This window comes from Cygnus olor, chromosome 3 (assembly GCF_009769625.2).
Source record: "Cygnus olor isolate bCygOlo1 chromosome 3, bCygOlo1.pri.v2, whole genome shotgun sequence".
NCBI classification, from domain to species: domain Eukaryota; kingdom Metazoa; phylum Chordata; class Aves; order Anseriformes; family Anatidae; genus Cygnus; species Cygnus olor.
The window spans coordinates 35,444,870-35,467,236 of record NC_049171.1 but is presented as its reverse complement, the minus strand read 5'-3'; the positions used below and the strand labels follow the sequence as shown (position 1 = coordinate 35,467,236).

At 38.5% G+C, this 22,367-nt stretch overlaps 1 protein-coding gene across 2 annotated transcripts in view; it reads right to left on the bottom strand.

The window, feature by feature from the left end:
- BCKDHB (branched chain keto acid dehydrogenase E1 subunit beta) overlaps window positions 1–22,367 on the bottom strand; it is a 125,707-nt gene that overhangs the window by 82,422 nt on the left and 20,918 nt on the right. For both annotated transcript variants that reach the window (XM_040554012.1, XM_040554013.1), the window contains exons 4-8: window positions 21,578–21,711; window positions 20,754–20,909; window positions 16,253–16,361; window positions 8,552–8,649; window positions 3,381–3,491 (exon numbers count right to left, since the gene is read on the bottom strand). In XM_040554012.1, the coding sequence (XP_040409946.1) occupies window positions 3,381–3,491; window positions 8,552–8,649; window positions 16,253–16,361; window positions 20,754–20,909; window positions 21,578–21,711 (608 nt within the window). The remainder of the gene's footprint in view (window positions 1–3,380; window positions 3,492–8,551; window positions 8,650–16,252; window positions 16,362–20,753; window positions 20,910–21,577; window positions 21,712–22,367) is intronic.

Below are 22,367 nucleotides of genomic sequence, written 5' to 3'. Positions count from 1 at the left end.
AAAACAGCCTGTACTGAGAACAAAGGACACCACTCCCAGCAGTAAAACAGAGGGATGTGTGAGTAAAACACAGTCCTTCCTGCTCTCTGATAAGACCACAGCACAGAACGCTCATCGACGGAAGACCCTGCATCCCAGCACCAGCAGAACAGCAGAAAGGCTGCAGCTTATCACATACACCACCCTTATCTCCTTCTCCTGTCAGATGCAAAGGAAAGACATATCTAACACATGTAATGTAATGAAAAACATAAAAACTGCTTAAGATTGCGGAGGCTGACATAAGTAAGACTCTGAGGCAAAGTGCTGCCCTGTCACAACAGATATTGCTTATTGGTTGGGACTGCTGTAAAACCAATCCCATTACCTATTAAAATCCCACACACAGACCCATGAACAGCCAAGGACTCTCTGGTATGGTCACCTTTTCTATCACACTCTCTTGGTCCCTGATAATGGAATCTCAGGAAGAGAATAAGTGAAGTACAGCAAGTCCTGTTGCTGACTCTGAAAGCCACTGCCATTTTCATCAACTGCATCAAGAAGTTCCTCTTGGTTCCTCTCGGCTTCAGGTTACAGCAAGCAGCTACAACTATCATTTCCATCTTTCTACTTATGTTAGAAATTATAGAATCATAGAACCATTAAGGTTGGAAAAGACCTCCAAGATCATCTGGTCCAACCACCCACCTGCCACCAGTATCACCCACCAAAACATGTCCTTAAGCACCACGTCCAACCTTTCCTTAAACACCCCCAGGGATGGTGACTTCACCACCTCCCTGGGCAACCCGTCCCAATGCCTGACTGCTCTTTCTGAGAAGAAATGTCTCCTCGTTTCCAACCTAAACCTCCCCAGCACAACTTGAGGCCATTCCCTCTAGTCCTATCACTAGTAATCTGCGAGAAGAGGCCAACCCCCAGCTCCCCACACCTTCCTTTCAGGCAGTTGTAGAGAGCAATAAGGCTCATCTTCTCCAGACCAAACAACCCCAGTTCCCTCAGCCGCTCCTCACAGGACTTGTGTTCCAGGCCCTTCACCAGCTTCGTAGCCCTTCTCTGGGCTCACTCCAGGGCCTCGATGTACTTCTTGTAGTGAGGGGTCCAAAGCTGAACACAGCACTCGAGGTGTGGCCTCACCAGAGCAGAGTACAGGGTGACAATCACCTCCCTGCTCCTGCTGGCTACACTATTCCTGATACAAGCCAGGATGCCGTTGGCCTTCTTGGCCACCTGCACACACTGCCAGCTCATGTTCAGGTGAGCATCGACCAACACCCCCAGATCCTTTTCCTCTACACAGCTTTCGAGCCACTCTGCCCCAAGCCTGTAGAGCTGCATGGGGTTGTTGTGGCCAAAGTGTAAGTCCTGGCACTTAGCCGTGTTGAACCTCATCCCATTGGACTCTGCCCATCGACCCAACATGACCAGGTCCCTCTGCAGGGCCTTCCTACCCTCTGGCAGATTGACACTTCCCCCCAGCTTAGTGTCATCTACAAACTTACTACTTAAGGTGCACTCAATTCCATAAATAGAAGTCATCAATAAAGATATTAAAGAGGATGGGCCCCAACACCGACCCCTGGGGAACACCACTGGTGACCAGTCACCAGCTGGACTTCACTCCTTTCACCACAACTTTCTGGGCCCAGCCATCCAGCCAGTTTTTAACCCAGCAAAGAGTGTGCCTGTCCAAGCCATGGGCTGCCAGCTTCTCCAGGAGAATCCTGTGGAAGACTGTGTCAAAGGCATTGCTGAAGTCTAGGTAGACTACGTCAACAGCCTTTCTCTCATTCACCAGGTGGGTCACCCAGTCATAGAAGGAGATGAGGCTGGTCAGGCAGGACTTGTCTTTCATGAACCCATGCTGACTGGGCCTGATCCCCAGGGTGTCCCGCACATGCTGTGTGACTGCACTCAAGATGACCTGTTCCATCACCTTTCCTGGCACCAAGATCAGGTTGATAGGCCTGTAGCTCCCCGGTTCCTCCTTACGACCCTTCTTACAGACGGCCATCACATTAGCAAGTCTCCAGTCATCTGGGACCTCTCCAGATGACCATGACCACTGATAGGTGATGGAAAGTGGCCCAGCAATCACATCTGCCAACTCCCGCAGCACCCTCAGGTAGATCCCATGTGGCCCCATGGACTTGTGACAGTCCAGGTGGGGTAGCAGGTCTCTAACTGTTTCCACCTGAATTGTGGGGGGTTTCTTCTGCTCCCCATCCCAGACATCAAGGTAGGGAGGGTGAGTACCCCAAGGTGCTGATCCGACTATTAAAGACTGTTGTAAATAAGGCATTGAGAATCTCAGCCTTTTCCTTAACCATAGTAGTCATGTTCCCTACCGCATCCAGTAAAGGACGGAGATTCTCCTTGGCCCTTCTCTTGCTGTTAATACATTTGTAAAAACATTTTTGTCCTCTTTAACCTACCTTAAAAGCTGCTTAGGATACAAGTGTTGCATAGTACCAACTGCAAACTACTGATTATTTCCAGTTCAACAGAACAGACAAGATCTATAGAAAAAGATAAGTTAACATTTCTCCCACCAGACTGGGCAGCCCGCATACATACTAATGTCAAAGCAACACTAAAAACATTTACTATTTGACATTTATTATAATAAATATATGAACTGCATAGCCAATGTTCACTATACTTCTCTAGAAATAATTCTCTTTTAATTCTTAATTTAAAAAAAAAAAAAAAACAATTAATAGATCTAAAGCAACAGGTCTATCTGTTCCATCTTTTTATTTATACCACAATTGCTTTCAGAGATGTTCAGGATTGAACATCTGAAAATCTTCAGAGAGTATCTATTTTTAAAGTTCAGATTTGCAAAATATTGTACAAATACAGCTCCACATTTCCTGTGCACATCTGCATTTCTTTCCTCATTGCATTTCCATGCAGATCCAATCCAATGAAACAGACTTAACTGTTCTTTCAGATAGATACTTTGTCTTCATTGCATGACAGCTCTAATCTTTAAAGAGGAGGGAAAAAAATACCTAAAATTTTGATTAATTTTAGTTGTCCAGAAACTCTTATAAAGGATTTAGGAGAAATAATTGAAATAATGCAAAAAATTACCAGTTACTGCCAAAGTTCATATTGATTCATGTCTTCATATTGATGGCTACAGCTCAACCCATTTCATTTTTTACAGATAGAAAGTACATCCAAGTAACATGAAGTACATCAGAAACAATGAAAACACTTCAACTGAAGATCAAACTTACATAAATCAATACAAAAATTTAGACCGTAAAAAAAAAAATAAAATACAAAGTCATAATTATTTGCATTTAAATTGTTGTTAACAGTAGTTTTTTGTTTTGTTTCAAAATTAACATTCATCATTTTCTTACCTTGCAAACAGTCTCTGTATCCCAGGGTAAGATGGTCCTCAGATCAATAACTTCACAGGACACACCAAGCTTTTCTTGAGCCATTGCTGCCACTTCTTTGATCACATGTACCTGAAAAAGCAACTTATTATCACCAACCTAACATTTAAGTTCTTTTTAAGATGTTCTAAATTAACACATATGGAATATATACAGTGATTTAACATATTACGTGCATGTTTAGCAGAAAGCTTTTTATTTAGTAATGCAATAGGCACCCATCTACAAGAAGGGCCGGAAGGTTGACCTGGGAAACTATAGGCCTGTTAGTTTGACCTCAGTGCCAGGGAAGCTCATGGAGCAGATTATCTTGAGTGTCATCACATGGCACTTGAAGGGCAACCAGGCGATCAGGCCCAGTCAGCATGGGTTTATGAAAGGCAGGTCCTGCTTGACGAACCTGATCTCCTTCTATGACCAAGTGACGCGCTTAGTGGATGAGGAAAAGGCTGTGGATGTGCTCTACCTTGACTTCAGTAAGGCTTTTGACACCGTTTCCCACAACAATCTCCTCAAGAAACTGGCTGCTCTTGGCTTGGACTGGCGTACGCTTCGTTGGGTTAGAAACTGGCTGGGTAGCTGGGCCCAAAGAGTTGTGGTGAATGGAGTCAAATCCAGTTGGAGGCCGGTCACTAGTGGAGTCCCCCAGGGCTCGGTACTGGGGCCGGTCCTCTTTAATATCTTTATCGATGATCTGGATGAGGAGATCGAGTGCACCCTCAGTAAGTTTGCAGACGACACCAAGTTAGGTGCATGTGTCGATCTGCTCGAGGGCAGGAAGGCTCTGCAGGAGGATCTGGACAGACTGGACCGGTGGCCTGAGGCCAGCTGTATGAGGTTCAACAAGGCCAAGTGCCGGGTCCTGCACCTGGGGCGCAACAACCCCAAGCAGAGCTACAGGCTGGGAGATGAGTGGTTGGAAAGCTGCCTGGCCGAGAAGGACCTGGGAGTATTGGTTGATAGTCGGCTGAATATGAGCCAGCAGTGTGCTTAGGTGGCCAAGAAGGCCAACAGCATCCTGGCTTGTATAAGAAGCAGTGTGGCCAGCAGGGCTAGGGAAGTGATTGTCCCCCTGTACTCCGCTCTGGTGAGGCCGCACCTCGAGTACTGTGTTCAGTTTTGGGCCCCTCGCTACAAGAAGGACATGGAGGTGCTCGAGAGAGTCCAGAGAAGGGCAACGAGGCTGGTGAGGGGTCTGGAGAACAAGTCTTACGAGGAGCGGCTGAGGGAGCTGGGGTTGTTTAGTTTGGAGAAGATGAGGCTCAGGGGCGACCTTATCGCTCTCTATAGGTACCTTAAAGGAGGCTGTAGCGAGGTGGGGATTGGTCTATTCTCCCATGTGCCTGGTGACAGGACGAGGGGGAATGGGCTCAAATTGCGCCAGGGGAGGTTTAGGTTGGATATTAGGAAGAACTTCTTTACTGAAAGGGTCGTTAGGCATTGGAATAGGCTGCCCAGGGAAGTGGTTGAGTCACCATCCCTGGAGGTCTTTAAAAGACGTTTAGATGTAGAGCTTAGTGATATGGTTTAGTGGAGGACTTGTTAGTGTTAGGTCAGAGGTTGGACTCAGTGATCTTGGAGGTCTCTTCCAACCTAGATGATTCTGTCATTCTGTGATACTCAGTTCAATATTTTAATTTACTACTTACATTATTTGCAGTATTTTAGCACTACTTCATTAAAAAAAAAAAAAAAAAACTTCAGTGAAGGATCACTGAAAACAAAACTGTTACTTTTTAGAAAAGTATTTCAGTCAACAGTATCAGACCTTACTATTTTATAGTTGTAGTCTGATTGGGTTTTAGGATAAGCTTTTCTGAGAACTACAACTACAAAATCCAAATATCAGAATGATGTATTTTAACACAGCAGTCACATGAAATCCTGCAAAAAGCATTACATACAAAAATAGTCCTAGTAACTGCATTTACTACCATCTACTGAAAGTGCAATAGATTACCAAATGATCATCTCCTTTCAAAAGCATTATCTTATGAACAGTTAGGAAAGATAGCAAACACCACATAAATAAAAATTACCCATAAATATCTAGTCCTGACCCCCTATCGACAAAGCGTACCGGCACTAATATGACCATACGACCACTCACTGGTCTTCCAACACAATTTAATACCAACATTCCAAATGTCACATTATCTAATTATTATAATTAACATTTCACCACAACAAAAATAATTCCCTTCTAGCAGGAGGTTTGCACTGAATTAGGATACAAATCATTCACTATCCACCAGCCAAGGGGTCTATTTAGCAGCACATGTATGAGCTTCTTAAAATAGATGTAAAACAGCCCATGTCTATTAGCATCCTTTTCATAAAGTATGTTATAACATGAACAAAAAAGCAAGCAACACTGTTTGCATTTAAAATTGTTATATATATGATGTTATACAACTTTTTTTTTTTAAAGCAAAATGCTTTGTAAGCATTGAAACAAGCACAAGCGAGCAAATGCTCCAGCACTAAACATAAGCACCCTGATAACAGCTCAGATTATCCTCCAGAAATATCTAATTGAGAAGTATTTGCTTGTAAGAAGCTAAAACAGAGTTTCCTGATATGACATTATCAATAGATTCTGATATTGTCCTTATTGTCAGAGGGTTGGAACGCTTCCTAACACAGGTTTGGACTGAGGCAGCTGAGCTCCCTCGAGCAACTGCTAGGCCCAGTTCAGTGGTGGGAAGCCAAGGACCATCCCCGACGAGCAGTTTGGATGAGGTTTGGAAGGCAACAGCATTTAACAAAATGGACATGGCGAGATGGTGTCAGCTGCCTGGGGATCAAAGGGCAGCATTAAATTTCACATGGAATAAAAATCTATTGTAAAACAAGCTGATTAAGGATTTAAACATGAATCTACATGACACAAATATGAACACCAAAGGACTATTTGGGGCACTTAGGGACATGGTTTAGTGGGTAATATTGGTGGTTGGGGGATGGTTGGACCAGATGATCTTAGAGGTCTTTTCTAACCTTAATGATTCTATGATTTTGAAGATAAATCACAATACAAGTATTATAACAGTAAAAAGAATTAGCCTGCAGTGCTTTGGTTTAGACTTGTAATACATCAGTGACTGTACAAGGTTTGCGATTTTTCAACCTGACCCATGGGAAGGATGTTTTTGCCGTTTCTACAATACATAAGCGAAAATGTTTACCTAGTTCACAGGGGATAAGGATTAGTTAATGACCGTAAAACACAGGGCACAACTGGAGAGGAACTAAAAGCCTTTACTGCCCTCCATTAGTACCACTCAGGAAAGCAAGCATAAGATAACCCCGCCAGAGCAGCAGCTGCCAAACAACTACTTAGCATGCAAGAATCATATAAGAAGTAACCACTGTGTGTGCGCAATCACTTTCTGCTTATTGAAAATGAGCTCTGGATTTGTTGGACCTACTGCATATGTGGCAATCAAGTTCCAAGTTTATGCACAGAGCCTAAAAACACCCTCAGCACAAACTTACTGAACATATTTGATCTGCAGAAGTCTGACACGTCCAAAACATGCTGGATTTTCTTTTTATGGGATAAGCATCTGTATAGAGGTATGCTCAACAGTTGTGTAAACCAGCACAATACACACCTTCCATGTGATGTACATGCTCATACTTCTGCCCAACAATTCCTGAATAGAGGCAGGAGCACTAAGTAGCATTCCCCCATGCTGCATCATTTGGCCACAGACATGGTTTGGTCAGATCCTAAATTTGGATTAGGGCTGCACATCTGTCCTATTACTATTCACATCAAAAGAACTGCCTGTCTAAACGCTTGGCTTATATTTTGCAAGCTCCAAAGCACATCGTATTTTGAAAGTACGTCATTCTGAACCTTCTCCATTCTACTGGGTAAACTCAGGACATTACTCTAATATCCATAGATAGCTTTCAAGCCATTACTTAAGTGACCTTCAAAGCGTAACATCTTTATGGTTATTCATCATTACAGTTTTGGGGACTATGACGAACACTAAGATTTCATCCAAATGGAGCATGAAGTATCTAGGAAAAATGAGCATGTACTTTCAAAAGAGAGCAAGGATAAAAGTAGAAACTGGTTTCTGCTAGAGAAATAAACACAAGTAAAGATATTGAAGGAGTCTATTATTTAATACCAGTGCAAAGTATCAAAGATTAGTAGAAATAACCACAGATATAAAGGAGTTTCCCTGTCCTCTGACTACTTGATCCATCACAGAAAATCAATGAAGACTACAGATTTCAAAGAAAGAGCAAAAAACAAAAAGACAACCCCACAGATTAACGCTGTTGTGATATATAGTGTTATAACACTCCCTCCTCTAACAGCTTCCCAGACATAAATAAGCCAGGAAAATAGCCATTTTCTAAATTACAGGTTAAAGACAATAAAAAGATTTTTCTGGTAATTCCAAAGTTGACTAAAATTTGTTTTCTACAATTCTTGAACAAGAATGTGTATTTTGTTGTTTTGTTGTTTTTGTTGTTTGTTTTGCTTTTTTTTTTTTTTTGTTTTCTCTCTTTTTTTAAACTTCTTTTTTCCAATATTTGCACATCTTAATTGGAGCGGGGGGAGGTGAATCATATTCTTGAACAGCTTTGAAAATGAACTGTCAGAATCAAAACTACCCCTATTATTATTAAAAATTTGAAATTACCTAAATTTTCTTCTTTTTTTTTTTTTTTGTAACTCTATGCATGAAGGCAACCCCAGACTGATTGCGCTACTTTTTAAATCTTGCAGTAAAAATCCATGCTTTCTTCCAGCATACTACTTTCAATTGTCCTTTCCCAGTCATATCCCTCAGTCATATCCCACTGCCACATTCTTAAACATGTAACTTGCATAATTGTAGATAAATCATTAACCTGCAGTAGAGGTAACTCTTCCATATTTCCAGAGTCACCTTCAACCAAAAATGAGTAAAAACTCTCTCATTAAAAAGCAGGTTTCATGTAAGTAGAAACAAAGGGAATCATTTATTCAAGCATATAGCAATGGAAGATGCACATAGTTTATTGTCTGGCACCTGAGTCCGAATACAACACTGTTTAAACAGCCCCAAACCCTTAAACTAAGCTTTGGTGGATGACAAATAGCTCGGAGGAACCTTACTGACCTGAGTGCCCCAAGCAACCATTGTCACATCACTGCCCTGCTGTAGCACCTCAGCTTGAGACAGTGGAATGTTGTAGGGCTCCACGGGAACTTGTTCCACTGAATAAATAAAAGCAAAGGGAAAAAAATAAGCATTAGATTCCTTTACTATTCAGTATTATGCCATAGAAACATACACTATTTTTTAAATAGTAATACCATTTAAAAGAGTAGACCAAAATCACATTATTATCTCTTATTTCAAATGTTTAGCTGTAATTAAAAATATTTTTATTTATATTGTACACTTGAAAGCATTCAGTGTAATGTTTCACTTACCTTGTGTAGTACACCAAAAAGATACACAGATACACTACTGTAGTAATAAATCCAGCTGTTTCCCAAGTCAAAGATATTAGCATCAGATTTGCAGATGGACACTGCTATAATTGATTAAAATCCCAAGCACGGACTGCAGTTGATGAAGTGAAACAAGCATCAGAGCCTTGAAATCATACTTTAATACTCAGACGACAAAAAAATTTGTCTGCTCTCCTGATATTACCAAGAATGAAGCTCCACAGTTTCATGTTAAAGTGGTAGAAAAAACAATTTTTAGAACCTACACAAAGACTGCCACCGGGAACTTGTGATTATAGCAGTTTTAAGTGACTCAAATATTTTTGTTTTGAAGAAAATGTTATTAGTTGACCAAAAATATATCACAATTAGAGTAACTAGAAAACAACTAGGCATCATGCCCTTCCTGACCACTACTGAAGGTGGTTCCACTCAACTTAAGATCCATTTAGTAGTTGTCAGATGGAAATATCTTAGGTCAGTTTTTAGTATTTAGAATCAATGATGACCTAAGTTGCTTCTTGAAGTTATGATAAAGAATGCTACTGAGCAACTCCAGCAGGAAAAATTAAGCATCTTGTATTTTCCCTAATTGGTATAGCAGATCCAATACAAGTAAAATGACTTCAGTTCTTTCCTGGCTTACATATTAGGACATAAGTTTTTAATAAATCAAGTGGTGAATAGTTTTCTAAATTACAATTACAGCATTTATTATTTTTTCTCCAGAGATGGCAAACAAGCACTACAAATGTCACAGAATCACAGGATGGTTGAGGTAGGAAGCAAGTTCTGGGGTTCACTTAGTCCAAGCTCTCTGCTCACAGCAAGATCACTGAGAACCAGTTGCTCATGGCCATGGCCAGTCAGGTTTTCAGTATTTCCATGGTTAGAAGACTCCACAACCTCTCTTGGCAACCTGTTCCTATGTTTTACCCTGAGTAAAACGTGTTTTTTTTTTTTTCCTTATGTTTACATTAGAGATATCTCACTTTACCCGAACAGGCACGGAGCAGGCATAGATATTAATTAAACCATTATTACTAATAACAGAATAGGAACCTTCTCCATGTAATTCATAATGTTTCCATTCAGCCAAGAAAAAAAATCAATTTTAAACAGTGGTTTTTAACATAGCACAAAAATCACACGTATTTGCTGACAATTATTCTGAACGTATTAAATGATCTATGCCTTCCTATAACAATTCCTTTGAATAACAAATGGGGAGAAGAATCTGTAGTGGGGAAAGACAGACGGGAAAGGCACAGCCAGCCCTTGCTCACTGCACATCACTGGTCAACAGCAAAGCAGACCAGGCTGCTCCAGATTTTGCACAGCATAAAACCCTCAGGCAAAAAACAGGCAAGATTTTGAAATATAATGAAACCAATTTGTATAACATAACTGTCTTTTTCATGGGATTGTCACGAAACCTGGAGAACAAGAACCCTATAAAGATACCACAGGACCTTCACGTGGAAACCCAGGCAACTGACACGAATATGAAGGTCTGGAAGGGAGCTGGATGTACCAGTGGAAGACCTGGAATGTGCAAGTCATACAAAAAGAGCTCCTTCTCTGTGTAATGGTTTTATCCATTTAGGGAAATTAAATGTAACATACAATTACAAAAATTAACTAATTTCTTATTATAGCTAAACCATTCTGAAAAAAAAATCCTTTCAATGAGCTCAGCTCGTGCCTTTACAAAACTCCTCCCTCCACTAACAGCGATGAAAGATAGCACTGAAATTATTCTGTGCATTTTCTTCCCTACTAATTAACCAAAACACAATGATGTCTGTATACAAAGCAGCCTACTCATCTATTATTGAACATAAAAATATTTTAAATCAAATATTTAAAAAGCAGATTTCAAATAAAGCAAATAACAAAGTTGTAATCAGAGAAAGAGGGCCATCACTAGTTAATTTTAAGAGGCTGCACCATCTGTTGCTCCCTCTAAAAGAGCAGTCTGAACAGCAGAAGGAAAACATGTGTTCTCTCATCTTACCTGTCTTGTCTCTATAACAACCACCGATGCAAGTCATATTTATTTCTACACCACCAATGTCATATATAGTACAATTAAATGAAACTGAAAAGGTCAAAAAACATCAGAGTAGGTTCTCCACAAGATGTCTAAACCTGATAATGTCAAGGTGACTCATCTTCTCCTTTGGTTCGTAATGATTATGTGCTCTTGACACTGCACAGGTTGTTAACTACTTTTTATAAATCAAAGCCTCCTTTTTCTTTTTTTAATCCAGGTATTTTCTTCGCATCTCTGACATTTAGGGAGATGTCACCATGGCACTTCCAGTAACATTATAATCTCATAATTTAACCAGCAACAGCATTCTCCCAGTATGTGTACTTTTGTATTTAACTCTGGACTTTTTCTCAGAAAGGCTCGCATCTCCTTGCTGCTTTCTAAATTTATACAAGACACATGAATATACGCAAAAGCTTCTGATGACTGCTGTAAGGATACGTGGAAGGACACCCTTAAAGGGTGTCTGGATAAGGACCTTTGCATTGCAAAAGGACGTGGCTTCCCCTCTTTTCTTGTTCTAAGTGCGAATACCCACAGACATAAATCTGGCCAACGAAGGATAAGGGAGGCAGCCACAGGAACCAAGGCTGCCCAGCCATTTACTGATAAGGCTATGGGGAATAGGGCAATGTTTATTTCTGTAAGTGCGTCTGATGGAGGACCTTGTTCAATAGGATGATACAGAAATGGGGAAAGCCATAAGCAAAATACACAGAGACTCAAACTTAACAGATCAGAAACTAAGCTGGTCAGCCACACCAACTGCTGGGCTACCAAGAAATTACAAACAGACTGGGAGCTTGCAAGCCTGAAGGCCCAGGACATTGGAGCAGGGTGGGTGGAACTCTGCCAGCTGGGGAGGGAATGTGCACAGGAAGGGGACTGGGGAGGAACAAGGGGGGACTAAACAGAAAGGAATATAACAGGGGCCAGATACGTGTAAAACAGGTGAGCAGGCAAGACACTGGGCCAGGGACAGGAGCCAGACAGGGGCTGCAGGTGCCCCTGCTCCACAGGGTCAGCTACTGGAGAGAGTGGGGGTCTTGGCCCCAGCCACTGGGGTGAGAGTGGTGTGTCCCCCCAAAATCAGCTACTGGCAGTGGGACAGCAGCGAGGGAGCAAGCAAGGTGCTCAGCGCCAGGACTGGCACTAACAGGTCTTTTACAGGGCCCAGGGTGAATAAAACAAACCTGCAAGTATACAGAAGCTCCTAAGTAGGCATTTACAAAATGGCTTCTGAGATTTTCTTAGAGGGATTTTCAGTTTCAGACCTAAGCTTGCTTAAACTTAGGACCAACATTTAGCCTTCAGCTGCTGGTACTGCTGCTTCTCAGATGCTGGGAACCTCAAGATGTTCCAGAGCTGATTAAGTTGAAGACTTCAGGCCTATTCTTGTATCTTCTGTGGGCAAAGCCATGTTTGGATAGCAAATACTCATATAGAAATGAATGATTATTTTGTAAACATGATTAGTTTTACCTCATGTCTGAATAAGCACACAAAATATCAGAACAAATAAATCTGTGTTCATTTAGGAAGACATCCAGCTAAGTCCATTATTCCAAAAAATATTTTGAAGTGTCTTTGATAATATTCATTCACAACGTTAATGTGATAGTCACAGTGAAATATTTTGTGCTACGACTCTGCTTTACCTTGGAGATGAGACATATGTTTCATAACACTTAAAGAGTATTTTTTTTGTAGAATGTCTTTACTGTTATAAAAATATACACATGAATCTTGAAAAAAAAAAAAAAAAAAGCTTTGTTATCAACAACCCCCAAACTGCAGATTATAAGTGGACCTGAAAATACAGTTTGACATCAATTGGTGGGCTGTTATAGCTCACTGGATAAAGTATGCATCAAATGCAAACTCACAAGCTTGGTTCTGCACAAGAACTTCTGTAAGACGCCAAATGACCTGGCACACTGCTCAGAAAGCAACTTCATTTTACACATCCTAAGCTAGATATGTATTCTTATATTCCAGCACTAGCATCCAACAGCAAATTTCAACAACAGCAACAACACTCAGGGGCAGAAGTAAATAGTATAATTTTGCTTTGTTTATTTATTTTTAAACAAACCATTAGTAACTTCCACACATGTGAACAAGAATAGGTACCTTGTGTTTTAAAGACTACCCAACCTTACAGCTTATTTTCAGCTGAAATGTCAAAGATATTAAGCAAAATATCATCTGTAGCTATTTAGAGGCCTCATAGGGAGAGAAAAAAATCCATTAGACTACAATGATAAAGCTTAAATATCTACATTAATTGTACAGGTAGGAACTACTACTTCACATTATCCCCTGACACCCTATTTTTTTCTAATGAAACCCCTACAAACCCAATGCAACATTGGTCATGAAGTCCTCTGCAGCAAGTATGTCTACTCATAGGAAGCTAGAAAAAATTATTTCATTATTCAATATCTTAACCATCATTATGGAAATAAAATGATTTTTCTCTGTATATGATAATCTCTAGTCACTGAAACAATGAAGTCCCAGTCTTGAGTGGGGCATATTATAATATTTATACCCTGTCTTTCTGCTGAAAGTATATCAATAAAGTGGAAATTTCCTGTAAAAGTCAATAACTTAAAAAAAAAAAAAAAAATTAATAAAGCAGCAGAGCACATCTAATATATTTTTGTCTTCCTTGTTTTGGAATGTTTGTATGTTCCCAGCTTTGGGAAGACCCTGTAGTATTTTGAGACAATAATAGAAAGAGACAAGAAATACACAGATAGATAAAGCTTACTCTGTGAACACAATCCTGAATTTGTTTTCTCTAACTAGAAAGAACACAGTGACATGGAATATCAATAAAAAAAATCTACTCAAAACAAAAGACAGTTGCATTTTTAACATCCTTCCTTCCACCATTATCCTGTTCTTGTTTATCAGGCTTGTGTTTTACTGCTGCTGCATCTGGACCAAATCAAGAAAACCCTGGTCCATTTTGAATTAAACAAGCCAATTCATTTCTGTAGTGGAATTACAAGAAACCCTGACCACAGCCAGCAGCACAGGAAGGAATACTATAAGAAGTTAATTTTCTAGGACAAACTCCCAGACACTACTGTTTTCCTCTGGTTCATGCTGATCCAACCTACAACAACAGCTCAACAACCAGGACAATGAATCAATGATGCCAGAAGGAAGGGTTTGGGGGCAGGGGTAGAAGGGGCAGGAGGGAAGGAACACAATATCAAAACCCATCCACATAATAAAATAGTCCTGTGTTATGTTGTACAAATACAAAAACTATCACAAATTGTCTTAAAGTGAAAGAACAGAAGCTAGTCACAATTGTAACTGTCACATGGTAGCACAAAAGTACTATAAATTTCAGCCTAGATCATTAAACTGAAGTTCTTAGAAATCTTAAGACAAAAATATAGGTAATGTCTCTGAAAAACAGGCCATGAGAATATAGAGGAAAATCAACACCTTCCAGATACTACTAAGATCATCTTGCAGCAATGCTATGGTTGGTTATTGACCAGCATATAAACCACACTAACCACTAGTCCAGCACATCTTCACTCAAGATTTCAATCACTTGAGTCATTTATGTTCACTAGAAGACCCAGCAACTGTTTTATAGGTCAACCCTTCATACATAAAAACCTCACTATAATCTCAATAGCTGTGTGATATTTTTGATGTAATTCATTCATTTCACTATGAAAGCAAATATTTTATTAACTCTGCAGTCTGTGATTGTGACTTCTAAATACCAGAACCAAAGAACAGCAGGGATGTTTGAAGATGAATTCTTTTTTGTTTGTTTGTTTGTTTAACTGGACTCTAATACTTGAGTTCATTTTACAAACAACTTCATCTAAACAAAGAGTCAGAGGCATTTATTGCTGAATTACTCTAAGCTTTCAAAACACACTGATCTTAATGTGACACTCTTCGGGCTCATCACGTCACTAAAAATAGTTGCACTTTTAAAAATACATTGCTAACTGGAATCCAAGTTCTGTTTCGAAAGCATAAAAGCAAAGCAGCAGTCTCCCCAGCAAATATTGTATTTGCTCCCAAGTTACTCTGCTCTTTTTCTGTGGCTTTAATGCCTGTTTTTTAAATCCTTCCCTTCTTTTTCTTTGGTTTTCTTCTTTAGAAAGAGGATAAACTTCCTAACAAATTGAATGCACTAATGGAAAAGTGTTGTTAGAAGGTTAGAAGGTTAAAGTATGAACATTTGGTCTTTCACCCAACTTCAGTCCACTCAGAGAGTTAATTTATAAGTTGTACTGAAAGATTTAAGAACAGTTGATATACAACACTATATGACATTAGGAAGGATGAAAGTAAATGAAGGCTTGGGTTCTATTTCATTAGTTGCTCACGCAGATACTGCCTATCTCCACTTGCAAATTTTTTTTTTTACTCTACACTCTGTTGTCAGTACAGCTTCTCCAGTCCCAAGGAAATAACAAGTGTACCGTTACAATAAACACACGCACTATTATCTTCAAATTGTTCTTATATGTTATGCATAATGATGCGTATAATGAATAAAACTTTATTCAACCAAAAAGATCGTGTGACTGAAACAAAGGAAAAAAGTAACAGCAATCACACTTCCTTCCAAATAACATAAGAAGTTAAGGGGCAGATTTTCTAGACTTTTAGAAATGAAGCACTTCAAAGAAGTTCTAACTTTGTAATAATGGTGATGATGTTTAGCTATTTCGGAAAAATAAACACAAATCTGGCCATTTATTTTAATATCTAGAGTCACGAAAACAAAAGCAGTTTAACTTTTGTGAAACGTATATTGTCCTGTTCCATTAAAAAAAGCCTTCAAGCAACTCCATAAATCAACATGCTAACAACATTAAGTTTGCCCTTGGAAGAATTAATTAATTAATTAGTTTCTTTAACTATTAAATGCTCACTGTTCAATGCCTACTCATCTCCCATACTTAAATGGACTTGGTCTTGTTTATATTTCCACAACTCAACTTGATATGGGATAATGCCTTTTAGTTCTATTTCTCCTTTTTTTTTTTTTAAACACAAGACTGTACAAAGCATTCTACTTCCAAAGTTCACTAAATATAAATCAGACTAAATATTCATCCTTGTATTCAAACTTAGAAATCTTACCCGATTTTCATACTTCCTCTCAAAACACAATCCCCCAAACACAGGTAAAGGCAAAACAATTGCAAATAAAGATTTTTGCTACATTATCAATTTAGCTGTGACTATGGAAATACATGTGCAAAATATAAGTGTTGCTTTAGTGGAAAACACAACAATATAAATCTTTACCTGCAGCTCTGTAAAGTATTTTAGGTTCAAAGAATATGCATGGATTTTTGTCCTCTATGCATGAAAGCAGTAGTCCTTTGGCCTGAAGAGGACTCCTTGGAATAACAACCTGCAAAAATATTTTTAAAAGAGTTTATTTAAAGTACAAGTCTCCTACAAGCTTCCTCAATATTACACTGAATGTCAAAAAAAAAAAAAGTAATTACTTGCTTTAAATAAAATTATGCAACTATTGCACAGTTGTTACAAAGTACATTAACATCAGTACTACCTTACTAACACAACACTCCAAGTTTTCAGTTTTATTTCATTTATTAATGAGGCTTGAATAGTTCCCCTCTACACAATGATTTAAATACTAATTTATTCCCCTCAGATAAGGTAGAACTAACATAACAATAGCATTTTGAGGTTGAAGAAATAGAAGAAAGATTCAAAAAAACTATTATTTTTACAGAACTAGTATTTTAATGTGGATGGATGACAAGAAAAAAATCAGCTGAGTGATCTGAAGTTGTTTAGGTAAAGGTTCCTTGGAACGGTCTGGAAAGGTCTTCAGACTGGTCCAGTAAATTTTGAAGACTTGAAAAGGAGTTAGCATTTTAAAGTTGATTTCCTTTACTTATGGTGGAAGCCTGAAATTTGATCATTCTGGAGGCCCCTCCAAAAATAAACAAATAAATAAATAAATAAACACTGAAACTACTGTCAAACAAACAAAACTGTAAGCAAGTCCTCTAGATGTAATCTGAATACTTGAAAGGAAAAAACGTAATTGTTTTTCCAGCAGAAGAGTTAATTATGAATGATCTAAGAAAATGTTGATTATAATAATGATCAGAAAATCACCAAAATGTCAGTTTAAATGAAAATAAAAGCCAAGAGAGCTCAACTCCCTCGAATCAGAAGGGCCAGCTAAATTACATCTCAGATCTCTAAAAGCTGGTGCAGGCAGGGTCAAGACTACTAGTGAACGTTTTATAGCTGTGAAGTAAGAAGTGGCAACCTCTGACTGAAAGCATTAGAAAAAAACAACACACACACACGACACGTAACTACAGTTATGTTAACTTAGCACCTAACAAGGAGTTTGCAAGGCTTTAAAAAACTTTGAGAGTAAGAACATTTAATGATATAAATATAACATAGAAGAGTCAAAACACAACCCAAATCAGCTATTGCCTCAAATTAAGTTGATAAGTGATTTTTCTAAGCAAGGGAGAAGCAATCTTTTTAAACTCCAAAAAAAACATTTGACGTGGAAAATTGTCAGACTTACGGATGTCACCAGCACAGCTCCTTCAGGATCATTTTTAGGAGGGACTTTATTTACTGTATTCATTTGTGAAATTAAGTCAGAGCGTGGAAATGAAATCTATTAGAAAGCTCAGTCACCACCAATACAGAAAATGATGTCAAAAGCACCAGTTCACATAGTGATAAGACGCACATCTATGGACTAAATTTTTATTATAAATTTAGAACTCAGCAGTAGAAATTCAGAGAAGGATCTGAATGTATTATTTGCTCAAAGGATAACTAGGACACTGTGCAGTACAGCCGCAAAAGACAATCTTGTAGTCAAGGAAGTGTTAGTACTATTGCAAAAATTGCTGCTAGAAAGTCAGTTGAAATACTTCATGACTACATCAACAGTTCTGAAAGAAAATGAATCAAAACAGATGCCAAAAAAGCTTCGGAAACTGTTTAACGTCTCTTTCATAGTTTGATTTGTTTAGTCTAAAAAGAAACAATGACTAAAGAGAAAACAATTGCTCTTAGCACATGAAAGAGAAGATGAAGGACAGATAAGTTAAAGATACAAGTTAAGAAGAAATTTAGCCTGGAACCAAAAAGAAAGCTTCTAACTGTGATGGTAAAAATCCTGGTGCAGTCTTCCAATGGAATAGAGAGTCATTACAATAATTTAAGACAGTTGTATCCATTAAGACATACCTCCTTACAACAGTAGACAAGACACAATGATCTAACAATGTCCTCCTCACTTCAACAAGCCCTGTCTTAAGCACTAATGATTACAGTCCTTCCCTTGAACAGCCCAAGACATACAAACCCTCTTTTGCTTAGGAAAACTAAACCTCAGTTTCACTTAAGAAAAGCAGAGTATAAAAATCTTCAGTCAGTAATCAACCACTGAGCTTAGTAAGTGGGTAGTTTTGGAAACCATCCTCCCCCCCATGGGTATCTCCTACCCTCCCAGGTTTGTAATACATGGCCTTTCTTCCCATGATTTTGACAAAATATGCACAGACACAGGACTCTGCAAGTACATCTGGACCAAAGTTTCATTTGCATTGCTGGATTTATACATTAAGGGATGGATTTTTGTTCATTTAAAAAAATTTCCTGCAACTTTGATGCCAAAAGTTTTCACTGAGTAATATTAATGCTATACTACTAGCACATTTATATGAAATAGAGATAGGTTTCAATTTCAGCAAAGAAGCTATAACTGTTTCAAACATTAACTGCATTAATGAACAGCTTTGCAAAAAATATTAAAGGAGCAACATTGTTTTCACAAAGATACAAAATTCAAGAGTCTAATATACTTGTGTGTGCATCCAAAATTAGAATATTGTTCCACCAATTCCACAGAATTTAGTATGCCCTTTAACTGAGATGGCCGCAATGTATTTTAGCACATTACCCAAGGAACTTCTGCCCTGGGTTCCTTCAAGCTCTTCAGCAACTCTGAATTCCCCTCATTCCCTGTAGCTACTTCCCGACCTCACTTCCCATCACTTCTCCTCAGTAGTATTTGCAAGCCACACACCAGCATATTTATATTAATTCACCTCATCTTTGGTATAGCTATGATATACAGTTTATGATGTTGATCTGGAAGGGTATTTTCCTTACATACATTTACACTGAAAGAAGAAAATGAAGAAAAGAAAAAAAAGAATTAAAGATGAGAGAAAAGAATGAAATTATCAGGAGTGATAAAATGAAATTCTGACTTACTAACTTATTCAGAAGACTAAACACAGTAGTATTAGGTTGCACTGAACTTGAAAGGGGTTTTAATTAGCACAGTGGACTGCAAAACCTCAGCACTTTGTTCAATATGAAGATTTGAGATTGACCAACAAAGACCAGCATATATTAGACACTTTCTAAGATTAAGATACCGATGCCAGGTCTAACTTGTTCTTCTATGCCATAATAAACAACTAGCTTTTGAACAAGCTCGAGAAACCCTTTGATTCAATTACCTGGCAAGAGACTTTGTAATTTACTTTTGTCTATATAGGGAAATATTTTCAAGTTTAGTATACAAACACTTCAAAGAAAAAAGATGTATTCCCTTTCCCAAATATCACAAAATAAAACGTGAATAACATGCAAAAAAATGTGAATATTCCAAGCTCTTATTTAATTAAACAGAAGCAAGTAGAAATGGCCTACCTATTAAAAAAAAAAGTCTGACATTTATATTATTTATTATTATTTATTCAAATATCTGACATTTTAGAACACCGAAATAATATTAAGGCAAAAGTTTAAACAAAATATAAACAATGAACATGTGTCTCCAGCATACAAATACTGCTTTTGCTTAAGACCTTCACATTAATCAAGCTATGAGTCATTTCTTAATGGACTGGATGCCAGTTAATCCAAAAGTACAAGTCCATAGACACCAAATTTACTCAGAAAAAAACTGAGAACTGGCAAACAGTGCTTGATTTATCAAAGATTAACAGATCTGTCCCCTCTATCTTCACCAGAAAACTTATCTATCAAAATGCTAGGAAACTCAACTCTCAAGATATGCCACTTTCTCATGTTGAAAGCTTGCCCCAATTTATCATCCACAGAGTCATAGAATGGCTGAGGTGGGCAGGGCCCTCTGGAGGCCATCTGCTCCAACCCCTGCTTCAGCAGGGCCACCCAGACCAGGCTGCCTAGGACCACATCCAACTGGCTTTTGAATGTCCCTAGGCAGGGAGACTCTACCACCTCTCTGGGCAACCTGTGCCAGCACTCAGTCACCCACCCGCACAGTGAAGTGTTTCCTGGCACTCAGAGGGAACCTCCTGTGTTTCAGTTTGCACCCAGTATCTCTTGTCCTGTCACTGTCATTCATTTGAATCAATTTTATAATGGACTTAATATGACAGATACAGAGAGAAAAAAGAAAAAAAAAGGAAAGCACTATTCGTTAGTTTTTAATTTCTATACAATGCTAGACACCAAACAAATGTAGAATGTACGCTTTCAGTGCAAAAAGCACACAAACACAAAATGCTAGGTCTGCTGAAGTTTGTTTCAATAATGGCTACAAATTCTCAAACTCTTAATACAATTTAAGTTTTATAAATAGTAAACTTCTAACAGTACTTAATTAGCATATTCACATTTTTTGCTGTGTACTCTGACTACCATCCTCCTTTCCCTGCCTGCACTCAGACTCATCAGTCTGGTTACTCTGATTCACTCAAAATCAATCTTTGTCAAATGTGAATTACTGTACCTTAATTCCTGGACAATGAGCGAAGAAAGCTTCTGGACTCTGAGAGTGATACAGTGCACCATGACCCACACAACCCCAGGGGGCTCTGATGGTGAGGCTTCCACAATTAAACAGATCTCCCGAGCGATAACGGTATTTTGCTGCTTCGTTAACAATCTGGAAAGGAAAACAAAACAAAATCCTTTCCATATACAAAAGTAGCATCCAATACCCTTAGTTACATATCATTAAACATCTACAATGCATGAGATGTAAATACATCATCTACTCCATGCTCGGAATTCACAGAACCAAATTAGAAGCAAAAGATTCCTGTAAGTCAGTAGAAAAGCAAACATTTTCCAATGCAAGTAAATTCAGTAATTTAGCGTGTTCAAGTTAAATGCCCAGGCCTCAAGGGTAGCCATATAGCCCAGTTGTTTCCCCATTCCCAGACAATCTATCAGCCCCATTTAAACTTGTGGTTTATCATGTGGCCATGTGGTTGGCTTCAATCACACAAAGAAGTGAGAGATGGTGTGGGGAAGACACAGCTGGGGAATTTAAAGCTGCTTAAGCCAACGTGGCCACAAAACCAATAATAAAATCAAAGACAGACATTTGCTTCAAACCACATCTTTAATTTACGTTAGTTAATCAGGACTTCAACCTGGCCCTGGTATCTTCCTGTTTATTTAAAGTATTCATAAATACTAGTAATACATTCGTGGATATTTTTGCAAAAAATATATATATTTAAACCAATATTAATGTGAACAGAAGAATAATTTAAACATAAAGCCATAACATTTCATTTTACTTCATTCAAATTTCTAAGTACTAACCTGATCAAATGCTGGAAAAATATAATCTGCAAACTGAATTTCTGCGATGGCCGTAGCACCTGCAACAGCAACTCCAATACCAAATCCAACAATTCCTTGCTCACACAAGGGTGTATTGAAAACTCTATCTTTACCTATAAAACAAGAACAATTTCTTTAATACACTGGTTCTAAGTGGAAAACCTAGCCCCAGAAATACTCAAGTTATAAACAAATCCTCTTCAATTAAGCACATGGCTCTTTAGATGGGCTTTCTAGGTTTAGCAATCATACACATCCATTACAGATAAGGATATTTTCACTTTAATTTGTAACTGCTTAGAGGAAGACAAGGAGAAACAAAATGCAAGAACAGTTTAAGTAATTTACAACATTCTTATTAGCACTTCAAGGAAAATAATTTGTTCTGATGTACAGATAAACATGCATCACCATGTTTATACAGGAGGTATAAAAAAATACTTACAAGCATTAAGAAAGCTTACAACACAGAACAGTAGTGTTCCTTCAACTGTTTGGTTTTTAATCCAGACAGTCAAAATGATCTGTCCATAATCAAATGTACACGGCTCTACAAAGGCATTTATCAAGAGTATACTCCCGACAATCCCCATAAGCAGAGCCCAGTCTAACCAGCCTTTTGTAAGTTAAGACTTCATTTCCTAAATAATTTGGTTCATCTCCAGGGCAAGAGGGGGAGGAAAAAAAAAAAAAAAGCTGTTTCTGCTGTTGGAGGCACAAGATGAAATCAAATATTATGTTTTGTATCTGCCCTGTGAGAGTGTAAAAG